We start from the raw sequence: 21,896 nt of genomic DNA on the forward strand, positions 1-21,896 counted from the left end.
AGAACTAAAAGAAGTAAACACTCGAACAAATTAACATCGAATACATTATAATTATCTATTAAATTTATTAATAAATTTTATTTAGACATTTAAATTATAATAAATTGAGTATCTAAATATATGATAGATTATTTTATTTAGATATTTGAACTACAACCAATAAGGTTACTCCTTCCTTAATCACAGGTTTCGGGTTCGAATTTGGATGTGAGTTTTTTTTGGGTAAGAAGCGCTTTTTCGAGGTCTTATGCGGCGCAAATTCAAATTAGTCAGATTCTAATACAGATATCAAACACCAGATAAAAAATAAAAAAAAAATAAAAAAAATGAGTAACCACATTAATTAATATGTCTTTATAATTATCCACATAATTCTCAATAAAACATAAATGACTATGTTAAAAATATCCCTGTGTAAATGAATTATAACGAAAGGGACAATGTTGTTAATATCAATTACTACTAGACTTATTACACTATGGTTTGGTAGAATAGTTTTCTAGCGATATGTAGAATGTTCTACATTAATTAAACACAACTCTGGATCTTCGACTATGAAGTTAGGCTTTGACGATTAATTTTAATATTTTTGAAGCAAAATATAAATATTAACTGAAATTATAATAAATATTTAGTAGATATGAATTCGTACGTAAGGGTTATTTGCATTTTTACTTTTATTTTGTGATGGTTTTTAATTTTTATTCCTTAAAAAATATAATTTTTTTTGTGTAGTATAAATTTGTATGATTATTTCTAATTATAGAAATATGATTTTTTTTTAAAAATTAACTAAAAAGAAAAATCTGTCACATAAATTAAGACTTGAGAAAATAGTTTGGAGTTGAGGCTTGGTTTGATTAATGTATATTTTTTATTTTATAGCTAATTTATGTATATATTTATCCAGTTAGGTGTTTTCTTTTGGCCAATTTACATAAATAGTATATTATATTATATTAATTACGAATTATAAGGTAATACATATAATTATCAAAAATAGCATTAATTTGTTATCCAAAATAAAAAAAATAATAAATACACCTTTTCTCTTTTATTTCTTTCTCATTTTTTCAGTCATTTTCTCTCTCTCTCTCTTCCATCTTTTTTTTCTCTCTCTCTTTTTCTTCCACTTTCTCTTTTCTCTCTTCTTCTTCTCTTTTTTTTTTATATCTGTTTTTCCTCCTTTTTTGTTTCTATCCAATTTTTTCGCTTTCTCTTTCTCCATCTTTTAAAAATAATAATTAATTATTCTAATTTAAAATTTAATTTTAAATTAAATATTATAGAAATAATATTTTTATTATTTTTTAAATTAAATAATTTTTTATATAAATATATGTATATATATAATGCATTTCTAACACAATAAAAAAATAAATATAAATAATAAGTGTAATACATTTTGAATTCAATATATTATACATATTATATGCATATTTTAATGTACGTGGTGAATATATAACTAAAATATTTTTAACACAAATACATTATAAGTATTATGTGTGAATTTCAAACATTTTAGTACTATTCAAATTAATTTACTTTGTTAGAAATGTATTATATTTATTGAAATAACAATAATTGAATTCATAACAATGTATAATATTGAATTATAGTTGTAATACATTTTGAATTGAACATATTATACATATTACATGCATGTTTCAATGCACGTGGTGAATATATAACTAAAATATTTTTAATACAATAATATATTTCGTTAATAAGAGAAAAAAATAAAACATAATTATAATAGATTTTGAATTAAATATATTATAAGCATATTTCAAAGCACGTGGTGAATATATAATTAAAATATTTTTAATATAATAATATATTTTAGCACCATTAATAAGAGAAAAAATAAACAATAATTATAATACATTTTGAAATAAATACATGATACATATTATAGGCATCTTTAAACGAATGTGGTGAATATATAATTAAAATATTTTCAATACAAATATATTACAAGTATTATATGTGAATTTTAAATGTTTTGATATAATTTAAATTAGTTTTAAATTAGGATTATTAATTATTATTTTAAAAAAAAGGGGAGAAAGAGAGAGAAAAAGAAATTAAAAAAGTAGATAGAAATAAGAAAGAGAAAAAGAACACATAAAAGAAAAGAAAAGAAAGAAAAGAAGCGCAGAGGGGCGGGGGTAATAAGATAATTTTAATTATTAATTAAGATAAATATGCGTAGTATATAGATTGTAATTAAAAAAAGTACTCTTGCTCGAGCTTTGATTTTGGATGTATTTTCAGTTTGAATGATATTATTATGAGTGTAAATTGTTTCCTCTCTTTTGTCTATGTCTAAACTATGGTCAATAGAGTTACCTTGTATTATTATTAAAAAAACAAATTGAGCTACTTTTTGAATGCATTTATTTGATTAGGATTTTTAGTTACTTTAATATAAAAATTTTAGTGCAAATAAAATGTATTGAATTGCGTATGAAAGTAAAATGTACCTCTTATATTCTTGAAACCGAGATATACAAAATATGACTTATTGATCCCTTCTGTTCTGATGGTTAAAATATCATTTTTTAATGTCAAAGATATGTTTGATTCTCGATCGCTTTCAGTTATTATTTATTACTGAAACTTGTTATCTGGATGGAAAAAATCTATATTTACCCGTTTGACCATGAGATCAATAGTAGCTGGTTGGAGCTTTCTATATACCTTAATAGAACTGCCCAACTCTTAGCTCGGGCTGACATCGAGAGGAGAGACCATTTTCACGAGAGAAAGCCCTTAAAGTAAACTCCTACTCCTCCTCTTCATGTTCAATTGATTAGGAGCATCCAACAGAGTCACGCCGATCGATAGAAAAAGTGTTGCTACTAAGGCCTTAGAGACAGGGTCGAGAATTACCATACATGGTTGCCTCCCATTCATCCTTTCTATCAGTCTCACTCAGCAAGCCACCCCAACCTTACATCCAAAAAAAAAAAAAAATTCCATTTTTTTCCACTTTATTTGAAATAGCATTTGGCCATCAAAAATTTCAAATTGAAAACCACTAAAACCATGTTTTCACTTTCTTTTTTTTAATATATATATTTTTTTGCTATACAACCCCATTTAAATTATATTTCACGCTCTTTAAAAACTACATTCAAATTTTACATACTTATTACAAAAGATATGGTCAATCATAACTCCAACTCCAGTTCTAAATTTTTCAAGTAAAATTTTTATTTTTATTTTCATGTTTGAAGTTTTAATATAAATTGTTTAGCATTCCCTACCAAACAGCGCATCTGGTGTAGTGGTATCATAGTACCCTCCCACGGTACTGACCGGGGTTCGATTCCCCGGATGCGCATTTGATTTTTAGTTTTATTAACGGTGTATTCTGTATGAATTTTTTCTCATGTTTCTGAATGAAGAAAGAGAGTAAAAGAGAATATATTAGTGCAATAGGTACAGAGGTTTCGTTACACTCGTAATGATCTACTTTATAAAGATTTTATTGAATTCCGAAAGCTCCTTAATTAGGTTGAGGACAACTACCTCAATTTACTAATTTTTTTTGTATATGAGGTTGGAAATAGATTCCAAGAACAAATTATACCACAATTTAGTATTTTCTTTGCATTTTTAAAGAATAAAGTGCAAAAATTATACATCTAAACTAAAAAAAAGGAGTTAATGATGAGAGTACAATTTTAAATGCATTTAACTTTGCTAAAACAATTGCAAGTGGTTTTTTGCTGTCTGCTATTCAATTTAATAAAGCTTTTCACCTTTTTGAGATCTGAGCAACGCTCGTTGACTTTGAAAAAATCATAAAATTCTCAAGGAGGTAAAGATGTATATAATTTTACAATCCTCTTTTTTTTTTTTTCAAATTCAGATTTAGATATGATAATGTGAACAAGTTAATATAAACGGAATTTGAAAAAACGAGTATCTAAAATTCAAAATTAAAAAATATTTGAAAAATTAGTTTTTTCATGAAGAATTATATGTGGACATTAAAGTTTGACCAAGTGGCTTTGAGTGTGAATGTGTGATTGATTGTTGCAATGTCCAGATTCCAGAACTTAATAATAGTGGTGGTGGTCACTTTAAAAAAAGTTGGCCTTAGCCATTAAAAATAATATCCCAAAATCATTGTATTTCAGTTTAATTTAATCAGTTATATTTAAAAAATGAGATTCTTTAAATGGTGCTAGGCAGAAGGAGCTGGTACAAAAAAATCTTCTATAAACGCTTTGAAATGGTTAATTGAAGTTGGTTTAATCGTAAACATTCATCATATTCAACCTTAAAGATTATGAAAGTAATTTTTTTCCAAATATTTACAAGAAAACTCCTAGGAGAAAGAAACTTTTTTTTTTTTGCAAAATTAAAATAGAGTAGACCAAAAATCAGCTATTGAAAAAAAGAAGCTTGCATTCAATAAAAGAGAACTTACGATACAACGAACACTCGAAATCACACATCTAAAAACAAAATGATAAAGGACACAGCAAAAAATTACAAAAGAGTGTTACTTATGGCCTAACTTTATTAACCTACAAGTAATACATAGGCCATATTTTGCACCTCAACCTACGGGGTATTAGCAGAACTGTTGTCCCCCCCTTCCAACGCATTTACTCACCCATCCGCCACTAAATCTTTTAGTGTTTAATCAACTCAAGTGTCTTAGACCAACCTGGCCTAGCCAAGATATCAGCAGCCCAAGCACCAACATGAGGCCTAGCATCAAACAAGCTCTTCACTTTACTCCCCATCAAGTAGTGCAAAGCCGGGGCGTGGTGCAAATCAGCTAGCGTAAAACACTCACCGCCCAAATATTTCGAATCCTTGAGTCTAGATTCATATACGTCGAGAAGTTTACCAAGTTTTTCTTCGTTCTCCGCCACGACTGCATCATCAGTCACCATGCCCAACATTGGCTTAATGACTATCTCAAAGCTTAGTTTTGAAGCAACGGGGTCGAATTTCTGGGATTCTACTTCCATCCATACTGACATGATTGCCATTTTCTTGGGGTCAGTTGGTAAGAGTTGGTTCCCTTTGTCTGCATATGTGTGAGCTATGTATTGTGTAATAGCTCTTGACTCTGCATTGCCAATAATTCACAAAATCAACAATAGTTTGAAAACGATTTTCCTGAGGTAAGAATATACCTACCACCCTCTCCAGACTTATGAAACTATATTCGATACGTTGTCGTTGACACAAATTCAAAGGAAAAAGATAAATAGGAGCGTTTTCTCTTGATAAGATTGTTTGAAAGCAATTTTCTTGAGCAGAGGGTCTATCGAGGTGAGGCCATAGATACCACCCTCCCAGACCCACAAGTGTGATTCTATATTCGCTACGTTGTTGACAACAACAACAACATACTCAGTAAAATCTCACTAAGTAGGGGTCTGAGGAGGGTAGAGTGTGCATAGACCTTACCACTAGCTCGAGGAGGATGTTATTGTTTACACAAATACAAATTAGTTGGATTAGTTTGAGAAAAACATAGTATATGATTAATGATTCAACTAAATCAAAGGTGAACCTAGTATACAAGTAATATTTACTTGAATCTTGTAAATGATATGAGTTATGGTATAATTTTGACAATAATTCATATATCAACATCATAAAACCAGAGAAAGAAGTGTGTTTTCAAGTGTATTCGATATTATGTGATGATTTTCATTGAATTGGTTGCAAGATTTTGTGATACTTATATGCCGATGGTTTATAAGAAACAATCTCTACCTCAACAAGATAAAATAGGAATAAAAATCAGCACACATTCTACTAGATATGTTGGTATTTTTCTATGACAATTAGGGGAGACAAAACTCTTCCAAACTCCGGGACAATGTACCCGTCCTTCTATCGTTCTTCACTTAAATACTAGACATAGTTCACTTAGCATAGAGATCGAACTTGTGATATAAGACACAAGTACCTCCCTCAACCTTCGGGAATTGAGCAAACCTTTAACACATAGATTATGGAGAGAACTTACCAAAAAGCTTGAGATCTCCATCTTCAAAAGCTGGAACTTGACCAAATGGCTGCATAAATCAAACAAAATTATAATTCAAAATTTGACTCATGAGAAGATTTAGGCTATGTACATACAATTACACTCACCATTTCCAACTCGAATCTATATGGACTTATTTTTACTAACTCGATTTACAATTTGATCCCACCGGATATATGAAATAATTTATTTTATTACTATTGGATAAATAATCTAAAACAAAAATAATGAAATAAATTATCTAACACCCAATCTCATGATAAAATAATTTTATATTTTATCTCAAAATTATTATACCTTCTACCTCAAACTAAACTACTCATAACATATCTTAGTTTCTATTACAAACCTTAGTAAACATTTATAAACTATATGTAATGAATTGAATCTACTCGTAAAACAGGGCATGCATTTTTTTTATAAAAAAAAAACACAATACACTAATAACTCGTTCGGTGCAAGAGATAAACATGAAATAAAAAATAGTTAAAAAATAAAATACTTAAGGTCCCGCTAAGTATGGATCTGTACAAGTGCCGAATCATAAAAATTTATTATACAAATCTATTATACACGGTCTTATCTTATATTTGTAAGAAAAGCAATTATACACAGTATTTATCTTGAAAGATGTGTATGATAAATCGTATCGATTACCCAATAACTGTAAATAAAAAAGCAGATAAAAGAAAAGGGGGTATAATTTTAACATACGTTGAGTGAAATGAATGGTTCCTTTTTGTGATCCCCAGTTTGCATATTAACAGGAACAAGTTCAAAATCAATATCTTTTTCTTTGAGTACAGCAACAACTCTCATAACAGCAGGGGACATCATAGGGCCATGAACCTTAATTGCCATTTTTTTTTCTTCTAGAGAGAGAGAAAATTTGTGAGAAGAAAATGAAATATGTGTATAAGAAAATGTGGAATGATGAGTACAAAGCATGTGGAGTATAGTATATATAGATCCAATAAGTAAGGGTCCTTTTGGTCAAGAAAATTATGAGTATTTAAAAAATATATATATATATATTTAAAACGAAAAATAGTATTTAACATTAGTCATTAGGTGTCGATTTTGAATTTTTATGAGTATTTTGAAGTGAAAAGAATTTTTAAGTGTTTTTCTAATTTATGAAAAAATTGCTTTATATGATCAAACGTAATTTTTAAAGTTCAATTCTAAAAAATTACGCCAAAAGGTTATTTGATAAACTTAATTACCAAAATAAAAAATGGCTAGTTTGTTCTCTGTCTTTCTTCATCCTCTTCCTTTTTCATTTTATTTTTCTAAAAAAAATTAACGAATGAAAAATTGTGAATCGTTTCAAACGAATTGTATATCAAAAAATTTAAAAAATCGAAAAAAATTATCTCTAAATTTTTGAAACTGTTTAAAGGTGATTTTAAGTTGATCGAGATAGAATAGTCAATGTATTCTTCATATATAATTAAGTTATATTCAACTTTTTGAATGTATCATTATGTATAATTAATGTACAATTCGTATATAGATAAATTATATTGTATAATTAATATATATTTTTATGACTTTTGACAAGCTATATTGTTAGTTAGTGTATATTTTTTTATTACAAATAAAATATGACTATATTTATTATAAATTAATTATTTTATTATATATATTTAAAATTAATATTAAATTATTATTTTTAAAATTTAAATTTAATTGAATTAATGTGAATATCGAACACGAAACAAATGGAATATAAAAGAAAAAAGGTTGTCTCCTTCCTTCTGGAATGACCTAATGGAAAGTAGTGGTAGGTGGAAGTTGTATTTGTCCTACACGTGTGGTGATATTGTTGAAAGTTTCTCTTACATTTATTTATTGAGAACAATTTCATATTAAAATAAAATTACTTTTTTATACAATTGATTTACTTTGATGCTTGTCAGAATTAACTAAATTTTAAATATTTTTTTCAATTCTGATTAAATATGAATTTTTTTCTTAAAAAAATCATTATATTCCTTAGTTAAGCCAGTGTAAATATAAATAAAAATAATATTTAAAGAAAAGAAAAAGAAAAAAGAGTTGTGTTCAATTTTGGTAAGACTTTTCAAGTCTTTCACATGTAGAATTAATTAAACTTTTTTTTTACGAAGTCAATAATTTTGCATTCATATTATTTTTTAGGAGTAAGTGGTCAGTGGGGCCAGAAACTTCCAGAATATTATCAAGAATGCAATGATGTCATCAACTACGTCCAAAAATATAAATTAATAATAATTTTAATAATAATAATAACAATAATAATATGCTAGTATAGTGTTGTATGATAAATATCGCATTTATGTCGAATTTAAAGAAGGAACTAATCTTAAAGAATGTGATGCAAACAATCTTTTCTAATATAATATTAATATAAATAGTTGATTTTATAATTCGAATTCATTAATTATAAATTACATAAAAAAATCACAATCTTATCTTTACTTTAAGGACATAATAACATGTTAAAATTATATAACATAATAACATGTTGTAATTACATATTATAATTGATGAAGAATTGTGAGCGGTAAAATCTCTTCTTTAATAATAAACAAAATGTTTATTTATTAAAAAATACATATTATAATAAGATAAATTATACTGTAATTTCTTTTTTGCATTGGCTCCACAAGATAGTCGGAGCCAACCAATTTATCATTTCATATAAATAATAAATGTTTATAATCTATAGCACATATTTTTTCGTCTTTAATTCAAAGTTTTGAGTTTGAATAGTAGTGGAGTCAAAAAATTTATTAAGGACTATTAAAATATAAAGAAGTTAATTTACGAAGAAGACAAGAGATGTTAATACATAATATATATAAAATATTTTTATCTAATTACATAGTATAATTTTTTGACGAAAGAATTTCGATTGACGCCCCTAAATACACGCAACTCCATCAGGGTTAGAATTTCTAAAATTAAAGTCATTAATTTTGTGCTTTTATAAAAAAATCTCGAATTTAAATTTTGAAAATAAAAGATTATTTTTATTAACCTAATGGCCACGTCGGTGGATAAAAGTCGTTATACAAATTGGCATTTTCTTATTTCTTCACTTTTTTGCTTGGAAGTCTCTTTCATGTGCTCCACTTTTCCTCAAACTTTGACTATATTACTCTCTCCTATTCTACTACTTATACAATTGAAATATGAGTAAGTCGGATTAAATTATTTTAAGTTTATAATTTTGAATTAATTTATTTTATTAGAAAGATGGAGTACAATTTTTAAGTTTAATGGGATAAGATGAAATATATCACAATTAAATTGATACTATATTTGATTGACATTATAAATTTGACCTTATTCCGCATATCAAATTTCGCATTATAATTTCAAAAAGGTACCATCAAGTACCATCAAGAGTTTCACTTTTGTTCTCTTCTCCACTAAGTATGGAAGTTTATTCCTTGTTGAATGGTTGTTACATATATTTTCATAATGTAGCGTATTATATTTTATCATATTATTTCAATATACAATCTTTGGAAAGATCGTATCATCTTTTGCCGTTACATAATGTTACAAATCAATAATTTGAAGGATAAACCTACCAAAAAAAGTAGGAGATATAATAAAACTAGTATTAAAAAATAGGATAAATAATAAAATAAAATTATTAAATAATAAGTAAAGTTCAAAACGAGAAAAAAGAAGAATGTAATGATGCGATCATACCAGCCAAATTGGTCTTTACACAATATGAGATTTTTCATCATTACTTAAACTATATGACACAATAAAATTCAAATAACAATTAAAATAAATTTGTATTTAAATTAAAAACAAAATACATTACAATAGATACAAGTTACAACCATCCAAACAAGCTGTTAAGGATAACTATATACATCTACTAGGAGGAGGTATAATGGAAATTGAACCATTCATCATGAAGAAGCTAAGTGGCCCAATTATTAAAGCCTAACCCATGAAGTCCCATTTTGCTTATTATGAAGAATAATTATTACTAAAGGCAAAATGAGTATAATGTATTCACTTATATGTAGATTTTCTAAAATAACAATTATTTTGAACTATTTATTTTTGATAAGGACGACAAGTAAAATAGTCAGGACTCGGGAGTGAGTACATGTCAATAGCCCTTTGTGGAAATAGATGGGATGCATATTGGTCTTGGGCATGCCAATGTGTTGATGGGCCAAAATTTTATATGTCCAGTCCCCATATAAAAGAAAATTTATATTTGGGCCTAGATTAGTAATGGGCCATTAAATTAGAAGAAAAATGGAAAACTTATCAAGAAAAACACTTTTTAATAAATAATTATCGATTTTAGCGATATTTTTTATTTATTACTATTTATAACAATTCATAGCAATATTATGATATATCTGTCATGTATTAAAAGTGAATTATGCATGTAATATAAATGTATTATAAGTATTTTAAAATATATTATACTTGTTTGGTACGAAATTGACACAATATATTATAATGTATTAAAATATGTGATAAATATATTATCCATGAATAAAACTTGTATTATATGAGTTTTAAAAGTTATTCTTGCTAATGTGTATTAAAATTGTATTATAAATATATTATAAGTGTCCAATAAAAAAAAATATTATTGCTATAAATAATAAATATTTTTTTAATATAGTATATTTATGTACGTTTCCCAAGAAAAATAGTGGGCTAGTCCCATTTGACAGGATAACCTGTTAAGACACCGCTATTTATTTATATTTTAAATTTGTTACAATTATTTAACCCAGTTTTGACAAACAACAGAATAGTCATTTATGAAAGTTTCATATGATCGAAGTTTAGACCAGGATAAGTTCAATGATGATATTAATACACATAAAGATCAAGTCTAGAATGCAACTAAAAAGAATAAAAGAAAAGGAATTGGAATTGGAATTGGAATTATATATATAATAATAGAGAAAGACGTTAGAAGTTTTTGATAGATAATTTAGAAGGCAAAGGCATTATTTTTTATTTTTTCAGAATCATTTCTACTAATCTTCATATATAAATTAAATTAAATTATTTTAATATTTTATAATTAAAATATAGATATTCAAAAACTATATGAAAATTATTATAAGATGCAATTTTTCTTATATTAGTATAATGAAAAATATATTTTAAAATAATTCATGCAATTTGATTCTTGAAAAGCATACGTAGCAAGTAAAAGTAAATGGTGGACAGAGTAATTAACTTAATAAATCAACACCAATAATTAGTGTCCTATTTTTCATTATTTTAAACAACTTTGCCTGCCACATTCAAACACATGGATGCCACCTAGCTAAACCTATATATGTTATATTATAACTTATTGCCTCCCTTGTTCCTTGGAAACCAAAGTGACAATTCCCTGTCAAAACCTACTTAGAAGTAGGTTATCAAACCATAGGGTTTCAACTTAAAAGATTAATTAGCACTTAATTAGGAGGGAGGGGGACCATATTATCACTAACTGATGAAATCAATATTATATACACATATTATAAAGTCTAGAAAACCATCTTTAGCATCCTTGAAAAACATAGTCATATAGAAATATAACCTAACTAAGATGCATCATTGAGAATCTGTCTGTCATTACATTTCGTATAGATGCTATTTATATTTTATCTCTCAGCAATATCATAAATTTTTAAACTTTGTACGACTCTAATATGCATCACAAGTTTTTAACTTTTGCACGACTCTGATATAATACTTAAGAAATTAGCCTATATACATCGACAATATAAAAAATAGATTAATAACACACACCAATAATATTATGACATGTACATATATTTTGTTGCTTAGGCACAATTCATCTGATAACATTAAATATTCCTTTATACAGTCAGTATATAAAAGTTAAAACGATTTGTTTAAACATAATAAAACACAAGATATGTGCTTATAAAGAAACAAACCCTACACATAATGGAGCAAAGTACTTATAGGTTTCTTCTTATAGAAAGAAAGAAAAAAAAATGGTTGATAATAATATCAACATATTAGGGTCTAAATATGATAGAGAAAAAAGCTCTAATTACAATTCAATCAGTGAAGATGGAGTGATTTATAAGGAGCAAGATAGGTTGTTGCCAATAGCAAATGTTGGGAGAATTATGAAGCAAATTCTTCCACCAAATGCCAAGATTTCAAAAGAAGCCAAAGAGACTATGCAAGAATGTGTTAGTGAGTTCATTAGCTTTGTGACTGGTGAAGCATCTGACAAGTGTCACAATGAGAAGAGAAAGACTTTGAATGGTGATGATATTTGTTGGTCTTTGGGAAGTTTAGGTTTTGATGATTATGTTGAGCCATTGAGGAGGTATTTGCACAAGCATAGAGAGTTAGAAGGTGAAAGAATTAACCAAAGTAAAGATGTTGGACTTGGAAATAATATTGAAGATCAAAGGGAAAGAGATGATGAATTAACACAAAGGGGATCTACAATTCCATTCAAAATCACCAATATGGATCATAAGGGGGGAAACAATTTTCTCCCTACAAGACCTTATTAGGCTTCTTCTCTTTTCTTTTTTTTGCATAACCATTCAGTATCTGAAATTTATTGGTTTGACTAATTTGAATTTGCGCCATGTGAAGAGAGCGCTATCTATCAGGAGTTTCTGATCCAAACGATTTTTCATGGAAAAAAAAAAACTTGTGTTTTTCTTCTATCTTTTAGGCTTCGATCTTCTTCTTTTCCTTCTCTATATTTTCTTTTGGTTTAACCATCTTGTGTTTGAAACCTACTGGCCCTGTTAATCTAGATTCTCGTTGTATAAAGTTAGAGAAATGCTTCCTCTATTGGAAGTTTGTTTATTCCTAATAAGGCTCGAACATGGGACCTTAGGTACTTCTTTAAGCTATGACATAAACAATCTGAAATGTTAATCTTGTTTTGTGATTTGATGAGTAAATTAACTTGAATTTCCAGTTGATCATGATTTTGTTGATTTTGGGTTCTTATGTTTTTTTTCTCTTTATCGATCATCTTATATCCTTCATAAGCTGAGAAAATTAGGATGAGCCTAAAACCTTACAGCCTTACCATACTAAAAGGCGTGATCTAGCGATTAATAATGTGAATAAAAATTATAAGAAATTAGGGTTCTAATTTTAGCAGAGACACAAAAACGTTAAGTAATTTTTCTTCATCTATCTAGCTAAAAATGTTTATGGACAGAGTTACTTGTTCCTTGTGCTGGTAGGAGATTTAGCATATAATTAATTAAAGTGCTCACAAATTGACACAGACACAAAATAAAAGTTGACAAACTCACAAAATAAAGGCAACAACTACCCAACTAGGCATGTAAAATGGCATCATCAAGTTTCATTTTTGAATAGAATCCAGGACCACAAATTTGAGTTGTTCTAAAAATGCTTAGTTTGTCACTATTAAAGTCTTTATCAAAGTTTTTTTTTCAAATCTTATTAAATTAAAAGATCTGTTTTCACTCCCTCCAAGTGAGGATTTGCATTCTTGGATAGATTCATAGGTGGAAAAAAAAATAAGTGTGTATATTATATTTACTGAAAGGGACTAAAACAGAAAAATTACAATGTATCTGTGATTTCAAGATTTTATCCAAATTAAACATGACCTTTGATGCTACTCTTGTACAATAAATATAATCTTAAAAGTTGGGACGGATCTATGTAGATCGGAGGGGGGTGCCACTCTATTCAGTGGTCTCGGTTAAAAATCTGTATATACATATATATTTGTATATATATTTATAAGGAAAATATAAATATTAAATGTGGTACCCTTAGAAATAATGTATAAATATTAAACAAGGTACTCTTAGAAATAATATGCCTTATTGTATCAGTGGTTAAAACTTAGGTTTAACACCATAGGGATGGAAGTTTGAGCCCTGCTATGGGTGTATTGTCTTAATTTTTTTATTATTATGCAAGAAATCGTTAACTAATTTATTGTAAAAAGAATTGTGACTAAATATATTAGAATTCTAGACCTCTTGTAAGTAAAATATTAACTAAATCAACTGAACAAATCTAAATTTTGTACACAAATTTGCTTATAAATATTAAGTATTATCTTGCTCTACGCTGGAGTTTTTGCCATAAGTTATTGTTCATAGCAGTGTGGCACCCATAGATTCAAAATCCTGGATCCGCCTCTGCTTAAAAAAGATATATATGTTAGAAGATTTATAATGTGTTTTTGTATAAGCCGGCTAAATTTGCTTATAAACATATTTTGATTTACCTATCGTTTGGTTAATATTAAAAGTGTTTGGTGAATTCGTGTTTTATGACCTCAAAATGTCAAGAAGATGGTATTTGTCGTGGTGAATATGAATCACTAGGTCATTTTTTTATGGACTGACCAAATATCAGGCCAATCAGAGTCTATCAATTAAATTCATGTTTCATGACCAGAAGCACCATAAAAATGATGTTAGGTTTATGGTGAGATGGTTACCAGATCATTCGCTATGGATCGACTAAATCTCAGGTCAATCGAGATCTATCAATTAAATTTGAAAAAATTATCATGTATTAGTACACATAAAAAATACTAATGATCATAAAATTTTATTTTAAGACCCCGAAACGTCAAAAAATGACGTGGTGATCAATCACTACTATTAAATTAATCAATTTGTTAGTATAATGGGATATATTTCCCAAATTAATTCAAGAGCATAATTAAGGAAAAAACTTTTGCTAACATGACATATATTCTCTATTGACTATGTCCTTTTTACTTTGCATTATCCCATAATTAACTCAAGTAACACAGTGAGATGGATGCAATGTCTTCATTCTTAATTAGAATTATCGGACGTGCGATTTGGAATAGAAAATTTTCTGATAGAAACTCCTTTTTAATAAGCAATATACAAAACTAATTCGAATTAGTTGAACATGAGGAACAGAACGTTTTCCGATGAAAAATGCTTTCGTTTTTTAATATGCTTTACACGATGTGAATCTTGATTAGTTGAGACTTGGGCTATTGGGCATACTATGTCTGATTGTAGTCTTCCTATCATCCGGCCCATTGTCGTGTCTAGTAATAAGCCCATAACACAAAATATAATAGGGAAACTTATATAAATATACAAAAATATTTATCATCTATAGCAATAATTTTTTTTTATATTGAACACTTATAATACATTTATAATACAGTTTTAATACATATTGCAGAGAACTATATATAAAACATATATAATACAAGTTTTATAGATAGATAATACATTGTATCAATTTCTTACTACACAAACATAATATATATTTTAAAACACTTATAATACATTTATATTGTATGCATAATTCACTTTTAATACAAGTATAGATTTATCATAATATTGCTATGTATTGCTATAAATTGTAATAAATAAAAAATATCGCTAAAATCAGTAATTAATTTTTAAAAAGCACTCAATTAAGTAATTTTTCCAATATAATATTTCCATTGTTTCAATTTATTTATTTTGGTTATGATTTAGTATAAAGTTAAAGAAAGTAAAGAAGATTTTTAAATATTGTTGTCTTAAAATTAAAGATATATAGAATGTATTAAAGTTTCTTTTAATTTTTTGGTCTTAAACATATAATGTGGAAATTTAGAATTAAAGAGTTACGATGAAAAAAAAAATCTTTTATGAAACAAACTAAAAAAGAAAGCCAGACATATAAATTAAATCGGAGAAAGTAAGACATCCTAATACTACTATTACTAATAATAAAAGGAATATACCTACACGAGATCTTTTTTTATAAATATATTTCAAATATTTAATGTATAAATTTTTTAAATAAAAGATAATAATACTTGAGGTCAAAGTAGCCTCATAAAGTTATATCTCCAAGGGATAAAATATATTCGTAGATCTTATTCTTGCCTTAGACATATTATCTTTGATGGAGTCGATTCAAAAAAAAAAAAAAAGGTCCAAAGGAATTATCAAAAGTGAAAACAAAGCAAAGCATAGTAATAATTATAATAAAAAATACGATAATTGAAGCACGAAAAATAACAGAAAGCAATAAAATTAAAGGCAAGAAACTATATAAGCAACATTACAATTTTATGAGGGAAAAACTATGGAATTCATTTGATTTCACTAAAAGCATTATTAATATAAGATTAATAATTTTTTTTTATCCACATAATAAATATTAATTTTTTCTTACAAAAAATAAACACACTGTTTTTTTCGTGCCTACAAGAGAAGTGAGATGCGTGGCAGAGAAAGCAGTTCGAGATGGAGGGATTTTTGCGTCATTATGTGTTGGTCGCTTCGGATTCAAAATTTAAAATTTATTTTGATAATAATTTAAAATTTAAAAACTATAATAATTGAATTTATAATTATATCTTTATAAATACTTAATAAACTTTTTAATAAAGATTAGGAGAAATTTTGCGAAATGACAAATATTTAATAGTTATTATATATTTAAGCCATAGTTTTGGTTGATTATTAATTACAGTTACAGTTTAATCAATATTGCTATTTAATTTGTACAATTAGATTCATAATCATATAAATCTAGAATTTGTATATACATACACTTACTATTTGTGCACGATTTATTGATACATTTAATTTGTATAAGTTATGAAGAAATTATAATCGCATAAATTTAGTTTATGTATATAATTATCCTATTTGTATATAAATTGTTGATACATTTGATTTGAATAAATTTTGAAGAATTCTTAAATGTATAAATAAATAATTTATATATATTTACCTTGTTTATATATTGGCTAGTGAAATATACATCGGAGTTCTGTAAAATTTCTAAATGTATAAATACAAAATTTGTATATACTTACTTTATTTGTATATTGGCAAGCGAAATATATAAATGGAAATATCCATAACAAATGAAACTATAGCTATGAAGCGTAATTAGATAAATTATATCTAACGAGCATAATTCAGATACTTATAATAAATAAGAAAAACTTCATATATGGCAAACCTTTTAAGCATAATAACTCGATATGAGTATAGTTTTCCTAATTACTTATAATGACAAATTTATGTTTGTTATTATACAAAAGCTGTAGCTAATTATATAAACGTTATACCTATGAATTAATTGTATACCAAAATATACAAACACTGCGAATTATACAAACGTTGTACACGAATTGTATAGTGAAATATATATATGCTATATAAAAACTGCGAATTGTAAAGCGAATTATACGAACGCTATATCTACAAATGATTGTATATTGAAATATACAAACACTGAAAAATTATATAGTAAATTATATCAATACTGTACACAAATTATATAATAAAATATACAAATGAATTATAACAGATCTCAATAAAATATACTCATAAATAATAATAAAATAAAATTATACCAGTATAAAATAATAAATTAATAAAAATATCGTGAAATTTCCGTCTAGTTGGCCCACGAAAGTGGACAAAATATGGATAAGTCAAAAACTGCTTGAAATGATGAAAGAGATAAGTACTAACATTATTAAATCAACTCAAAAATACACAAACACCTTTTTCAGAATAGGAAAACTAAAATTTACTAAAAAATAAAGTAAAATACAATTTATTTATACCATTAATATATAGAGCTCGTTTGGATGGGATCAACTTAAAATCCCTTTTTAGTTTTTGGACGTGTTTGCCTAATGCTAACTTTAAGCCATAAAATACTTAAAGTCAGTCAAAAATGAAAAATTAGAATTTTTTTTTTTCTAAGTGCTTAAAGTCATTTTGTTTGATCATATAAACTACTTTTATATCCTTTATATTTTAGCTAAATTTCTAAACTATCCTTTTTATTCTTTTAATCCTAAAATTTAAACACTTATTTTCAATATAAGCACTTTTATCCAAATACTCAACTACTTATTTATAAAAATAACTTTCAGCATTTCAAAATTTTAAAAGAATGAAAGTTATTTTTTTTTAAGCCCATCCAAACGGACTCATAATATAATGTTTTGTGAAATAGATTGTTGGATATAAATTTGGAGCTTTGGCTTTCAAGGGGCCTAATTCTCTTTAACAAAATCATACTTTGTCTGTTCTTTTGTTTAAAGTATTCATGGAAGGTGATAGTGGTAGTTGTTTTTGGTAAGTTTCTTGTTATTTTCTTTCGTTTCAAAATAATTCTCACATATTTTATTTTTCGAAAGTCAGCTTAACTCTTAATATATGTTAAAATATCATGATTTTTTTTCCGCTTAAATTTTACACTCAATATGAAATGAATATAATTGATTAATTTTACGCTGATAATAACTTACCACAAATTAATCCTTTTCCCCCCTAACATTACTTGCTTTTAATTTGCAGTTTTCAAATCAAGAAGAGGAGATCCTGACAATTGACTAACAAACAAAAGTTCATATATGGCTGATCAAAGTTTTAATTGTCCTTCTCCCAATTCCACACAAAATTACACAAATAAACCAATTTCATCCTTCTTAGGTTCTCCAAGAATTTTTAATGGCCTTTTAACTAGAAGCTTATCTGATATCGGAGCTATCCAAACAAGTCGGAATCGATTACATGAGGGTGAAATTGTCACTAGTCCAAATTCCATTCTTGATGGCATGCAAAATCTTAATATTGGGAATCCTTTTGGTTATGATAGAAAATCACCAAACCCCATCACTAAAAAGCCCCCAACTATTAAGACAATCACAAAAAAAACACCTCAGTGCGTCGTTAGCCCAAATTCTACTCTTGATGGCATGCAAAATCACAATCTTGGGAACCCTTTTGGTTATGATAGAAAACCACCACACTCCACGCCTCAATTCCAAACAAGTAAAAGTTGGCTGTATTGTGCTGAATGCGTCATTAGCCCAAATTCGACTCTTGATGACATGCAAAATCACAATCTTAGGAACCCTTTTGGTTATGATAGAAAACCATCAAACCCCATAACTAAAGAACATTCAAATAACAAGATGGAATCAGAAAGTATTGGACTTGCTCTCATTGATCCTAAAAAAACTAGTGAAAAATCCCTTGTTATATTTGGAGCAAAACTCAAAGTTGAAATACCTTGTTCGATTGAGGTGAAAAATTGTTCTTATGGGGATTTTGATGAAATGGAGAGTTCAGAGGACTACACTTGTGTGATGATTCATGGTCCTAATCCAAAAACAACTCATATATTTGATAATTGCATTATTGAGAGCTGTTGTGGAGTTAGAAAGTTGAGGGAGAATGCTTGCAAAGTTGATCACACACAGGGCAAAGACATCTAACATGTAAGTACATGTATGAGAAATAAATTCTTCTTTTCTTGTTTGTGTTTGTAACTTTTTTTGGAAAATACTTTGTGGAAAACAATTTTTTCACTGAAATAGTGTTAACACTTTCTAATTTTTTCGTATAAAAATATTATTTTCCGCTCATCGTTTCAATCAAAATATCAATGGAAATAGTCAGTGAAAAAATAATAATTTTTTAATCGTGTATGTTATTCAGATCTCTCTTTTTGAAACCACGCTTGATATATTGTTGTTGTGTTTGTAGCTTTTACATGTGAATCAAGGCTCAGAGTTTAGTGGTAATAATAGAATATTTTTTTCATAATATTTGAGTTCAACTCACGCTGCATGTACTTTAATTATTTTATTATGTGTATTAGCTTCCACTAATATATCGAGATATGAATCGTAGTTTCTCATAATGTTCGCTTATTATATTTTTTATTGATTAGTAAGCCACGTCTTTAAATTTTCATCAATGACTTCTATATGAGAGAAGTCTTTGTATATTATGCACTGGTAACTTGTTTATACCAAGATTTACATAAATAAAAAGAATTTACGTTAATTTTTATTCCTTATGTTTGAGTCTGCTTGTTGGTATCTTAATTATATTTTACTTTATATCTCATCTTTCACTAGCTCGTAAAACAAGATTTGAATTTTGGTCTTATCTTATAGTTTACTCATTTTATTGGCTACTATGTCCATTATACGAGCAATGTATATTTCATAATTTTAGACTAATAATATTAGACAAATGAGAAGAAAATATTTGCTATATCTTTGTCTCTTCTATTTTCCTATATATGATTTTCTCCCATTTTATTCATGCAGGGTTGTGAGGGGCCATTTGCAGCCATAAATCAAGGGGATGATGATTTAATGAATTTTCTTTTTTTCATGCTAATCTGTTTTTGTCACTTAAACAAAGAATTTTGGCATCTTTTAGAAGTGGATATGAATGAAGTTTATTTTTCCATTTTTTGGCAATTAGTCATGACTAGACAGACACCTATGGTGGACCAAAGGGAAGGTTGTTGCTCCATCAAATCTAACTTGACTTTGTTAGTGTCCTTTTGACTTATTAGTCTTTGTTGTATTATGCGACCGAGTTAGGAGTGCAAGTGGTTCATTTAAAAAAAATTGCCATTTAAATATAAAAGGCGATAATATAATATGTATTGAAATTTTATAAGTAGAATTTAAATAATATGATGCATATGTAATTTTATTTTTATGTAGTAAAAATAGATTGCTATTGATTAATTCTTAATTCATGTAAAGTATATTTTTATATAGTAAAGATAGATAGATAGATTGTTATTGATAAATTTTTAGTTCAAGTAAAGTATATTAAAATAAATATGAGAGAAATATGATAGAAAAAAAGTCTATCGTTGTTTAAATATATATATATATATATATATATATATATATATATATATATTATTTTATTATTATTATTTTTTTATTTTTTTTTGAAAACTTGGGAAACACTACTAGAAATATGTTTTTGTGCACCAAATTGCTATTAAGTTTATTCTATACAAAAGCGAAATAATACTTAATATTACTTGTTAATTATCTATTCTAATGTGTTAATTTTCATATTTTTTTATCTAAAAGTAATGTGCTTAAAGACATATTATGTCCTATTTAATTTAATTTTATTTTCAATATTTCTCCGGTCTATAAATCATACCAGTCAAAACATATTTATGACCAATCTGCCCCTTACCTACCCCAACCATAACAAGAAAAAGAAAAAAAGAAAAAAGAAAAAACTATCCCCTAAACCAAAAGAGTCAATGCATTGAATCATTCCTTTCTCTCTTCTTGTAGCTCTTTATATCCAATTTCTATCATAGAAGTCTATCGTGCGGGAAAATGAGATAACATTCAATTACTTATTAATATTTTATTTTAATTTGTGATCTTTCTATCTTTTTATTTAGTAGAAACTATCTTATTAGACGTACATCATATATACTAATTTTATTTATATTTTTAAATAATTACATATTTTATCACTAATTAAGAATTTTTTATTAATATTGAGGAAGATACACCTAGATACATATATTTTTGCTATTAGATAAACTAAAAATAAGGAGAGAGGTCAGCGAGATGAAGAGGGAGACGAGTGAAATAATCATGTATCTTAGATACATGTATATGTATGTATTTGGTATGATTTACATGTATCTGGGATATCAGATACATAAGAGAGTGGCGAGCGAGATAGGAGGAAGGCGAGGGAGGCTAGCGACATTTGTTTATGTATGTATGCATGCAAATCAATTTGAATACATTGTATCTAGAATAAATTATACCTAATATTGACCCTATGTATTTTGAAATACATGTATCTGGACATATCTAGACGCATAAAAATCTGGTAAGATTCCTAATAGAGGAATTTTCAAATATGACAAACTTTTTAAGCATAATTATTTCATATGGGTATAATTTTCCTAATTACTTATAAGGCAAACATAAATTTGCCATTATAAAACCACTATAGCGAATTACACAAACTCTATAAACACGAATTATGTGTATACCGAAATATACAAACACTGG

At 26.9% G+C, this 21,896-nt stretch overlaps 2 protein-coding genes, 1 non-coding gene and 1 pseudogene across 4 annotated transcripts; 3 read left to right on the forward strand and 1 right to left on the reverse strand.

The window, feature by feature from the left end:
• The first annotated feature begins 3,278 nt into the window (after positions 1-3,278).
• Positions 3,279-3,349, forward strand: TRNAG-CCC (transfer RNA glycine (anticodon CCC)). Its single transcript has one exon. It is a non-coding gene; the product is annotated as a tRNA-Gly (tRNA).
• Positions 3,350-4,404: 1,055 nt separating this feature from the next.
• On the reverse strand, positions 4,405-6,964 carry LOC129898671 (glutathione S-transferase). Its single transcript, XM_055973301.1, has 3 exons — positions 6,746-6,964; positions 6,011-6,059; positions 4,405-5,098 (listed from the first exon to the last, which is right to left on the reverse strand). The coding sequence occupies exons 1-3, from the start codon at positions 6,890-6,892 to the stop codon at positions 4,653-4,655; spliced, it is 642 nt and encodes a 213-aa protein (XP_055829276.1). The 5' UTR covers positions 6,893-6,964; the 3' UTR covers positions 4,405-4,652.
• Positions 6,965-11,983: 5,019 nt separating this feature from the next.
• LOC129900567 (nuclear transcription factor Y subunit B-4-like) lies at positions 11,984-12,892 on the forward strand (annotated as a pseudogene).
• Positions 12,893-18,069: 5,177 nt separating this feature from the next.
• On the forward strand, positions 18,070-20,510 carry LOC129900308 (uncharacterized). 2 transcript variants are annotated; one of them, XR_008769595.1, is made up of 4 exons: positions 18,070-18,159; positions 18,382-19,307; positions 20,148-20,214; positions 20,352-20,510. XR_008769595.1 is itself a non-coding variant. In XM_055975258.1 (3 exons), the coding sequence occupies exon 2, from the start codon at positions 18,438-18,440 to the stop codon at positions 19,302-19,304; it is 867 nt and encodes a 288-aa protein (XP_055831233.1). In that variant the 5' UTR covers positions 18,070-18,159; positions 18,382-18,437; the 3' UTR covers positions 19,305-19,307; positions 20,148-20,510. The 2 variants fall into 2 exon arrangements, 1 of the variants encoding a protein (XP_055831233.1); XM_055975258.1 differs by having other exon boundaries at positions 20,148-20,510.
• The last annotated feature ends 1,386 nt before the right edge of the window (positions 20,511-21,896 follow it).

This window comes from Solanum dulcamara, chromosome 8 (assembly GCF_947179165.1).
Source record: "Solanum dulcamara chromosome 8, daSolDulc1.2, whole genome shotgun sequence".
Classification (NCBI taxonomy): Eukaryota; Viridiplantae; Streptophyta; class Magnoliopsida; order Solanales; family Solanaceae; genus Solanum; species Solanum dulcamara.

What these genes read in the sequence shown, in the direction of transcription:
- LOC129898671 (XM_055973301.1), bottom strand. Translation starts at nt 6,892, where the DNA reads ATGGCAATTAAGGTTCATGGCCCTATGATGTCCCCTGCTGTTATGAGA. An exon ending in AACCATTCATTTCACTCAAC is followed by an intron (nt 6,060 to 6,745) that starts GTATGTTAAAAT and finishes TGATTTATGCAG; the next exon opens with CCATTTGGTCAAGTTCCAGC. An exon ending in TGGAGATCTCAAGCTTTTTG is followed by an intron (nt 5,099 to 6,010) that starts GTAAGTTCTCTC and finishes TTGGCAATGCAG; the next exon opens with AGTCAAGAGCTATTACACAA.
- LOC129900308 (XM_055975258.1), top strand. Translation starts at nt 18,438, where the DNA reads ATGGCTGATCAAAGTTTTAATTGTCCTTCTCCCAATTCCACACAAAAT.